Raw genomic sequence first — 10,948 nt, 5'->3', positions numbered from 1 at the left:
ACAGGTGCTTTCACCAGTCATTTTACCTTTGGCTTTGGTGCCACTGTGGTCTCCTGGTGGGATGCTGGCTGAGCCCCAGAATCTCCCCTCTTTCTCTTTGACTTTTGGTAACCCACTATGGTGATGCTTTTCACCCAACAAGCCATGAGTGTCCAGGTCTCTGAGTGCCTGCCCATCCTGTTCCCCTCACTCTGAAACTTTCTTCTCCTTGCTTCTCCTCTGCTCCTGGGAAGTCTTGCTCATCTTTCAAAGACCAGTTCCTGAGTTATCTACTATGTGAATCTCCCCGCAAACACTCTCCCTCCTACCCAAGATGGGCAATCCCTTCTCCAGCCCTTGTAGTGCTGTCTCACCACCACAAAATAAGCATGCATATATGATGTTGCTGTTATTTAGTAGAACAATTCGTATTCTCTTTCTTCTTGGTCCATGTTTTCCACTTTATGATTTGCATTCTTTGTATTATATTCTCGCAAATCATCATAGAAGAGAGTAAGATATAACCAAAATGCATCTCCCACATTTTCCTTTTTAACTTCTTCTCCTCCCTTCTTCTCTCTCTTTATTCTTTCCATTCTCACCACTTCAGATATTTTCTGATTCACTGCTTCAACCTGTGATGAGCTCTGCTGGTAGCTCCTTAAGGGACTTGTTTATCCAAACTTAGTAAAGTACCTGGACTTTCTAAGTGCTCAAAAAAAAGTCTCCTCATTTGTTTCATGGTGATGAATTCTAGGGCCCTCTACATAAGCCATAAGCCCCAAGGAAATGGCTGGAATCTCTTAAATTTAATTACAGAGTTTGGAAGATGCCTCATATGCATTAATTCTCAGATGTTCTTAAAGACTAGGCACCATTCTCAGAGGATATAATTATGTTTATTATGTACCATTATCAGGCAGCTTATCAGTAAAGGTCCCAGCAGGAAACAGATGAATGCTCAAAGGGGGGCGATTTGAGGAACTTCAGTAAAGGGACTGCTGATAAAAGTGGGGGCAGGATATAGGAAATGACAAGGAGATGGTCCAGAATCCCAGGGTGAAAGGGTGATATCCCCTCTAGACCTAAAGAGTTGACTGTAGGGGGCAGTTAGCAGAACGCATGAGAAGAGAGTGCAGCAGGTATGTGAAGAGCTCTGCCAAAGGGGGAAGCCACCCTACAGCGACCCCTAGTGAGAGAGTAGCAAGAATCAGCACCCCACTCTCCCTTGCTTCTCTCCCTCTTCAGTCTCCTGCCAGTGTTGCCCTGGGTGCTACAGCAGACCCAAGTCAAAGGCATGAAGTCCACAAGGGCCAAGGTCCCAGGGCACACAGCAGGGTGGAGAAGGGTGGAGAGCCATCTGGAGAAGTGTGTGAGCAGAGCCAAGAGTTGGCCTGGAGGGGCATCTTCATTTAATGACTCCCTTATGCTCACATGTGCCTTTCATCAGCGATGTACCTGGGTATTGTGAAATTGCACATTAAGACAACAAGGTGTAAAGAGGGAGAGAGGCAAAAGCATTTTGTCTGTTGTGAATATTTGCACAAATAATCATCAGGACTCTGCTGAAGCCTGGAAGCTATTTTGATAAGCCTTTTTGTGTGATCTTGATAACAGAAAACTTTCTGTTTCTAGAAGGAAATTCTGCTCACATGTTCCTCTGGGCACTGGGACCGGGCTGTGAGCTGCCAGCCCCTTGACTGTGGTGTCCCCGACGCATCTTTGGTGAACTACGCAACCTTCTCCTGCTCAGAGGGAACCAACTTTCTGAAACGCTGCTCTATCTCCTGTGTCCCACCAGCCAAGCTTCAAGGTATTGTCTGGCCAAGCAGGAGTTATATGCAAGTTCTCTTCAGGTTCTCTCTCTTGGAGGGGGGTTCTTTGGGGATCTTTTCTTTACTCCAGTGACCTTCCCATCTGACTCTGCTGAAGCACCCTCTTTTGATAAGCAAAAGGCAATACAACCTTGTCTCAACCACTTGGAAGGCTGCCCCTAACTCAAGATCTCATTGAAGAAAGAAACTGAGACTTTCCTGTTTTTATTTGAGTTTATGTCCTCTGGAGTAAAGCCAGCTAACAATTTTCTGAGAGTATTAATAATTCAGATACCCTTTATCATGCACATTTTTAAATTTAATATTTACAACCCTCCTATGAGTTAGGTGCCTTTAGTCCTATTTTAGCAATGAGAGCACAGTTGTATGAGCTGTACTGCTAGGGAGAGATGAGGATGTGGTAGAGCTTCTTCTGACCCCAAATCTTTTTGTTGTTGTTGTTTAAGAGAGCGTGAGAATAGGCTATTTTATTTTACTTATTTTTTTTAATTTATTTTGGCCACACCCTGAAGCATGTAGGATCTAGTTTCCCAACCAGGGATCGAACCCATGCCCCCTGCCTCGGAAACACAGATTCTTAACCACTGAATTGCCAGCGAGGTCCCTCTGACCCCGCATCTTGCTCTTCCTCTTGAACTTAGGTGTGCCCAACAGTGATCCAGCAGACTTGTTATAAATGCAGATTCTAGGCTTATGCTGACAGAGTCTGATTTAGTAAACCTGAAGTGGGTTGGTGATACTACTCTATGGGGTGTCCATAGATTGAACTCGGAGAAACCACTGAGGCGTATGGCGTATGGTGTTGAAGTACAGAGGTTTGTATCAAACTGCCTGAGTTCAAACCCTGCCTCTGCCCTTACTAGCTTGGACAATTTACTTAAACTCAATTTCCTCATCTGCAAAATAGGGGATAATGATGGTGTCTATTTCACAGGGTTGTTTGAGGTTTGAAGTTTACACAAGTGATACATGTAAAATGCTTACAGCAGTGCCTGGCATGTAATGAGCCCTATAAAAGTGTCATCTAGTATTATTATAATCCTTTCCACGATACTGTCACTACTTTATTTTTATTATTTGTAGTGAGGAAGTGAGGTAAGGATTTGGTTGGTAGCCCTTCTTTCATTCAGGTCAAGAACTAGCTTTCTGACCTCTATGCTGCACGAGAGAGCACAGTAGATGCTATGTGGGTAGAAAGATAAAGGATAAACATTTGATCTGATGTTTTAGAGAAGCTGCTCCACGAACAATACTGTGACTTACCAAGAATGAAGGTCTGTTGACAGGTCTTTGTTCTTTCTGTTTGTATTTTATTTTTGGACTCTCTGTTCTGAGCATCCTGTGCTTCTCTTTCTTGGAGTCAGGACTGAGCCCGTGGCTGACCTGTCTTGAAGACGGGCTCTGGTCTCTCCCTGAAGCCTATTGCAAGTTGGAATGTGATGCTCCACCTGTTATCCCGAATGCCAACCTGCTCCAGCCTCGCTGCCTCCAGGGCAACCACGATGTGGGCTCTACCTGCAGATATGAATGCAAACCAGGCTACTACGTGCTGGGAAGCACAGAGAATAAAGTCAGGAAGTAAGTTGAAACATTCCTGGTCTTTGCAGTGCTCTCTACCCTTGTACCTTGCTCCTGTTCTTTCACTTGCAAATCTGAGACCATTGTGTTGGAAATAACATTAAGACCTTCTGTGAAGTCCACTGTTTGTTGTGTTTGTTTTTCTATATAATCTCTCTTCGACTGCACAAGTGTGTTCCCCGGTCAGGACAGGCAGGCTGGCCAGATATGCTTCCTGTAAAGATATGCTTTCCTATCGCAGATTCCAGAGTCTCATCTTGGTGTGTTTTAAAAGAATCTCTGCCCAAATTATTATTTTCCTTGAAAGTAAGTGTTAGGAGCTTCTTAAGTGGTAGACACGTCACTTGAATCCAACTCTGTCCTAGAACATCATCATCAGGCCCATTGGAAGTTTAAAACTGTGGCTGTGGCAGAAATTGCCTAGGATGATCTCCAACTCAGATTCTTACTAGGTATATGATGCTGGGAAGTTTCTCTGTCTCAGTCTCTCATCTGTAAAATGAGGATAATGATAATAATAATGTAGGAACTAAGTAAATTAATATGTATAAAACTTGAGTCAGGGAATTAATTTTTTTAATTTTATTTTTAGCTGTGCTGGATCTTCAGTGCTGTGCTCAGTCTTTCTCTGGTTGCGGCAAGTGGGGGCTGCTCTCTAATTGCAGTGCTCTGGCTTCTCACTGCAGTGACTCCTGTTGCAGAGCATGGGCTCTAAAGCATGGGCTCAGTAGTTGAGGCTCATGGACTTTGTTGCTCTGCAGCATATGGAATCTTCCTGGACCAGGAATCGAACTCATGTTCCCTTGATTGGCAGGCAGATTCTTAACCACTGGACCACCAGGGAAGTCTAGTAAATCTATTTTTAAAACATAAAACTCAATACATATTATCTATTACTATTGTAATTATAGTGTTTCTGCTTTATCCTTCCTGGACTTTGTGTGTATACATTCTTAACCCCAGAAATCAAGAGGACCTTTCTTCTAAATGCATGGCGGACCAGAAAGAATAAAAGCTTTGCTGCATAATTTAAGAGGAACTGTTTTGAAGACACTTGTGCTGGGGTTCAAATCCCAGTTGTCACCCATTTTATTAGCTGAGTAACCTCAGGCAAGTTACTGAGCTCTTTGGGTCTCATCTCCTTGGTAAACTGGGGCTAATGCCCACACCAAAGTGCTCAGTTGAGGATTAAACAAGATAATACATACTCAGCCCCAATAGCTCAGCAGGCCAAGAATTTGCCTGCAATACAGATGTGGGTTCAGTCCCTGGGTTGGGAAGATCCCATGGAGGAAGGCATGGCAACCCACTCCAGTATTCTTGCCTGGGAAATCCCATGGATAGAGGAACCTGGTGGGCTACATTCCATGGAGTTGGATATGACAGAGCTCACAGGCAATACAATAATGTACAGCTCAGTGCCTGACTTGTGCTAAATGCTCAATAAATGGTTTCAAAAAAAAAAAAAAGAAGAAGAAGCATTTTCTGAACAAACAAAACAAGCAAAAAACTTTCAAAAGAAGAAACTCCTTGCACTCAGTAAATTGTAACTATTATTTTCCTAGCATAGATTATGTCTTATTACTTATTTAGGACTTAGTTCAAAATCTTACCATAGTAGGTATTCTTTTTAAAGATTTTTTTTTTGGACTGACAAAATCCCAGCCATGGCATTACCAGTAATTCCAGGAGATATCAACTTCAACTGTAAACTCGAATTTTCTAAGGAAGCAGAAGAAAATCAAGAAGCTTACTCTCTGGCTTCCATTTGCCCTTCTCGAGTCTACATCCAGCCATCTCAGTATGGGACGGATTGAGACTGGCTTCGCCCAGAGCCTTTCACTTCTGAGAAAACCCAAGATAATATTTGGGTGTGGGAGCCCCCTCCTCATCATCTTAGCCCAAGGCATGAGTCAGACTAATTAGAACATGAATAATAGTGATGAAAAATTCATAGGAAGCAGCATTCTGGTTCAGTGACTCTAACAGGTACAGTCTACAGCTTTTGACAACCAAAAACACATTTGCATGTTCTGGTCATAGGGTCTAGATCAATTTGCATCAGCATACATTGATGGGCAGGGAGGGCCCAGGTCATCTTCCAGTGAGAATGGCATTACAGCCAACCCCGAAGGCTGTTGTTTTCTTGCTTTCTTTTCTTTTCTTCTTGCCTCCCTTTTCTCACACCGGCAGCCAACTCAGGGGTATGCAGAACAGTGCAATAAAGACTAGAGGGAGAGAGAACAGTCTCGGGACCAGGAGGAATTCAGGGCAGAGGGATTTTTTCCTAGCTCCCCAGGCCCATGGCTGAGCTTTGCATTGGGAAGAGTGAGGCTTCCCCCTACCCGAGACAATGGGCTTCTACTGCATCCACGTCTCTGACTCCACCAGCTTCCCCGCCCCAGCAGGGGCAAACAGCGGCCATTTGCTGGTATGACTTTCTTTTCTGGTTGAGAAACTGGAAGCTTGCATCACAACATCAGCATGGGTTTGAGCTTAAACATTTACATTTGTGAGCACCATCCTGAGGAGAGATTAAATTATTTACCGCACTGTATAAACTGATTTCAATCTTAGTTTACACCTGTTTACATACGGCAGTAGATTGGTAATCAGAAGTTTGCAAGTCAGGAGTAAATCACTGTCACTTGCTGCTTGTGTTTACCCAACAAACTATGTCAGCCTTGTCCCTCGCTTGGAGCCCAGCATTGTACAAATGGAGCCCTGAAATTCTTTCTAGGGCATGCAGGCAGGGGAAGAAGAGATTGAGAGAAGTTGGCAGGGAAATCAGCTCAGACAGAGTGGGCACATGCTAGTCTTCTGCACCTCTCTGAGAAGTGGAAAAACCCCCCTGATGGTCAAGCTCGCCCCTTGTTCTTTACATGACCCTGAACAATGTACTCCATAATCATAGCCATGTTGTGAGGGGCAGTAATGACGTCTACTAACCAGTATTGTTTTGATGCCCAAAGTAGGTAATGTCCTGAAAGTGTTTTATAAACTATGAAGTTCAATACATGTGCTAGATATAACTTTTTGTTCATTTCTTTTTTGGAAGAAGGAAACAACTACCAGAATATCAGCCAAGTACATTGCCTTCCTGCTTCTTCTCAAGTCTGTTGAATATTGTTTCAAGAGAGAAAAAGAGAAGTGCTGTGTCTGACTTTTCTCTTCCATCCAGCTTGTTTAAGTTTTGTCTCATTGCACTTGGAGGTAGCGTGGAAGGCACAGCTGCAGTTGGCACTTTCTCACGTGCATGTTGTGTGTCAGCCTCGGGGTTAGGAGCAAAGACACCTGCAAGAGTAGGACCAAGGCTCTGGCCTCCAGGAGCACACAGCCTCCATGCTCCCTGGTTCACGGGCATCATTTCGTCTTGCAAGAGAGCATAGGAGTGGACGCAGACCACAGTAGGCCATTTCTCTTGGCCCTTGGATCCCTTGCCCCTTCTTTCTGGGATTTGAAGATGGCACTGTTCACATTGAATCTAGTCCCTGAGGACAGGGAAGTGCAATGATTTGGCCTGGGTAGTCCTGACCTTGAAGTCCTGGGTAGAGTCAGCATTACCCAAACCATATAGATTCTATAAAGGGAAAAACTGAGAAGGAGGTTAAATGGATTTTGGGGTGACAAAAATTCAGTGAAACAAATGCCCATTATATGGTACAATCATAGGCTGGTACAGGCATATTGTGAAGTATCCTTCTAAACATTAAAGATGTTTAGAAGAATATTACAGACATGGGAAAACATTCACAATATGGTAAATGGTTAAAAGCAAGAACATAATTATTATAGATGACACAATCCCTATTTTCCACATTAAAGGTATATTTTTAGCATTCTTTTTCAGGAGCAAGAAGTGATGATGTAGGGAATATAGCTTTTATTTTTCTGCTTGTTTGTATATGCTACATTTTCTAGACTTTATAATGAGATAAATAGTTTAAAAATGAAGTAATGAAGTGAGCTAGACAGAGGAGATGATAGCCATTTGTGGAGGTGGAAAGTGATAAAAGGAGAACTAGACACGTCTTTCTAAACAGGCAAACCAAACAGAGAGCAGCGGTCCAAGATGGCATTAAGACAGGGACTTGCCACTTCCATCCTGTTTCTAGACTCTTCTATTTTTTTTTAATTGGAGTATAATTGCTTTACTCTGTTGTGTTAGTTTCTGCTGTACAATAATGTGAGTCATCTGTAAGTATACACATATTGCCTCCCTCCCACCCCTCTCCATCCCACCCCTCTAGGTTATCACAGAGCACTGAGCTGAGCTTCCTGTGCTGTACAGCAGCTTCCCACTAGCTGTCTGTTTTACAAATGGTAGTGTGTACGTGTCAGTACCACTCTCCCAATTCATCTCACCCTCCCGTCCCCACTCTATGTCCACATGTCTGTTCTCTACATCTGAGTCTCTATTCCCACCCTGCAAATAGGTTCACCTGTACCATTTTTCTAGATTCCACATATATACATTAATATACAAGCACCATCTCTGCTCTTGAAGGCTCTCTCAGACCTCATCTCCTCCAGTCCTAACACCTCTTCCCTGACTTCCAGCAGATCATCTTACTCCCAAAGTGCAAAGGTCTGCCCACAGGTATGCCAGCCAAATGACATCTCCAAACAGGTTTTCCCCCTTCTTATTGCCTAAAATGAATTATGACCAACAAGGACCTACTCTAGAGCACAGGGGACTTACTCTATTTTGTAATAACCTATAAGGGAAACAAATCTGTAAAAGAATATATATATATATATACTTTATGTATTATATGTATATATATATATATACTTTATGTATTATATATATATATAACTGAATCACTGTTCTGTACACCTGAAACTAATGCAGCATTGCAAATCAACTACAGTTCAAAAAAATCCCCTCAAATGTGTGTGTGTGTGTGTATATATATATATATATATATTTATTTATTTATTTATTTATTTACTAGAAAGAAAAAAACCCCAGCAAAATGTCAAGACTATGGGCAAGTGGCAGGACTCAGGGAGATTTTTTTTGTCGTCTGATTTGAGGTTCTTTTTAATAAATAATCATATTTTATAATAAATAAAATAAAAGGAACTCCTCCACCTTTGCCCTGGATCCTGTAATCCTTCTCAAACATTTCCCTCAACCTCTTCACCTCCCTCTTTCCTGCAGCTGGAGCCTCTCTCTTCCTCACGCCAGGTTACTTCTCTTTAATTGTGCTCAGGTCTCTCCTACATTAAAACTCAAACAAGCAGAGCCTTTTCTTGACCCATGTTCCTCTCCAGCTATCACAGCTTCCCCCTCCCTTATGAAATGTGTTGAAAGAGTCATTTGCATTCACCGTCTCCATCTTATAGTCTTCTCTCTCCTTCACGTTTTGACACTCAGGTTTCCATTCCCACCTCTCCACTAAAGCTGAGGGCGCCATGAACATCGCTGCCAAATGCAGGGACTCTTCTTGGACCTAATGTGGTGTTAGTTGTTCCAACTAACACTTGTCCAACTCTTTGCGACCCCATGGACTGTAGCCCATCAGGCTCCTCTGTCCATGGAATTCTCCAGGCAAGAACACTGGAGTGGTTTGCCGTTCCCTTTCCCAACCCAGGGATTGAAACTGGGTCATCTGTATTACTGGTAGATTCTTTACCATCTGAGACACCAGGGACCTAACGTTGTGTGCGAATATTTGGCTTATGTTGTAATCACCCTGTGAGATAAAATGGATCCTCCCACCCGAATTTGGTTTGGCTGTGGAAAGTAATGATGTCACACATACATAGACCAAGAGAGTATTAAGAGGTTTGTTAGTCACATAATGAGACTTTTGAGGGAGAGAAGGGGAAAACCCTAATTTGGTCTTCAAATAGCTTGAGTAATCAGGGAAAAGAGGCTGGTCAGGAGTTGGATGGTAGTTAGGGTGTGGGGCTTGAGTGAGGGTTTGTGGCACAAACCCTCACATGTGTGCAGTTGGTAAATAATCTGCCTGCAATGCAGGAGACCCCGGTTCGAATCCTGGGTCAGGAAGATCCCCTGGAGGAGGGATAGGCTACCCACTCCAGTATTCTTGGGCTTCCCTTGTAGCTCAGCTGGTAAAGAATCTGCCTGCAATGTGGGAGACCTACGTTCGATCCCTGAGTTGGGAAGATGCCCTGGAGAAAGGAAAGGATACTCACTGCAGTATTCTGGCCTGGAGAATCCATGGACTGTAGAGTCCATGGGGTCACAAAGAGTTGCACATGACAGAGCAACTTTCACTTTCACTTGTGCTTGTGAGCAGGACCTGGTGTGGTTTGAACTTTCTGCTGAGGCCAAAAGAGGAGGCACCCAGGCTTTCTTATAGGCTTGCCTAGATGTGGGAGATGGTAGGGCTTGAAAGCTGTCAAGAGTCAAACATCAAAGATGGAGCCTGGCTCTTCAGTAAAACACGCTTGTCTGAGCTCTCCTTGAGTCTTCTTCCTTAATTCTGCTCTATGTCCCTCCCTTGATTTTCCTCTTCTCTGCCTCTTCTCAATTTCCTTTTCTGGCTTTTCCTCTGCTGCCCACGCCTTCAATGTTGGTATTTCTCTGAACTCACTCTTCTCTCGTGTTCTGCACACTTGTCTGGGCTGAAGCTCATTTACCCCAATGGCCTCCACTACCTTCCACATGCTGATGACCCTTAAACCCGCACCTGCTATCTAGTCTCTTCCCATAAGGGCTATAAGTCTCATTAGGACAATTGCCTGCAGATAAAGCCACTTGGATATCCGAAATGCATTTCAAACTCTCCCTATGTAAAACAGAGCCTATTATAAACTCTTTCAAATCTGTACATCCTTCTGTGTTCCATGTGGTTGGACAGGTCAGGTGAGAGATCTGCACATAACCTGAGACAGTTTTTTTTTTTAAATCCAGATGTGGCTTTTTTTTTTTTTTTTTTTTTACTTATAAAGTGTTATGGAGAGAACACATCTGAGTATCATTCTATTGGTGATGAAAATTGAACAATACTCACAAAACTTAACTCTTCTTGAGTAACTAATTATGATCAGAGACTATAATTGTTCGATATTTCTCAATAGTGTACAACTAGAGGACAATTGCTCTAAAATATTGTGTTGGCCTCCGCCACATTGCAACACAAATTGGCCTGAGACTCTTAAACGTCCTTCTCCCTCAGTCAAGTCAGTCATCAGCTTCCATCAAATGTCAACGTCTTACTGACTCTTGGCCGTTTCTTCTCACCCTGCTGCCACTTCTCTATGACAAATCACTATCCTTTGTCATGTCTGAACTGAGCTTTCTGACTCCAGCCTTTCCCCCTTCAATACATTCACTACTTTGCAGCAATAGTGATCTTCAACAAATTTCAACCCAGTTATAGTATTCCCATTATATAAAACTAAATGGCCAGCCTTTCTGCTATTTCATCTAAGACACTAAAAAAATCTTAAAATTAAAAATATTTTCAAGGTCTCATGTGATCTTGCTGGACCTGGCTTACCTCTCCAGTGTCATCACTATCTTCCCTGGGAGATCACTGCCCTCCAACTGTTACACACAAAACCTTCTGTAGTGTAGG

At 43.0% G+C, this 10,948-nt stretch overlaps 1 protein-coding gene across 1 annotated transcript in view; it reads left to right on the top strand.

The window, feature by feature from the left end:
* Nucleotides 1–10,948, top strand: part of PAPPA2 (pappalysin 2) — a 292,528-nt gene that overhangs the window by 208,788 nt on the left and 72,792 nt on the right. Inside the window, exons 15-16 of the mRNA XM_081493669.1 lie at nucleotides 1,615–1,792; nucleotides 3,179–3,392. Of these exons, the coding sequence (XP_081349795.1) occupies nucleotides 1,615–1,792; nucleotides 3,179–3,392 (392 nt within the window). The remainder of the gene's footprint in view (nucleotides 1–1,614; nucleotides 1,793–3,178; nucleotides 3,393–10,948) is intronic.

The sequence above is a fragment of the Giraffa tippelskirchi genome, chromosome 5 (genome assembly GCF_054371585.1).
Source record: "Giraffa tippelskirchi isolate mGirTip1 chromosome 5, T2T-mGirTip1v1.2.pri, whole genome shotgun sequence".
Classification (NCBI taxonomy): Eukaryota; Metazoa; Chordata; class Mammalia; order Artiodactyla; family Giraffidae; genus Giraffa; species Giraffa tippelskirchi.
The sequence above is the reverse complement of the archived record's forward strand: the minus strand, read 5'-3'. Positions and strand labels throughout refer to the sequence as shown.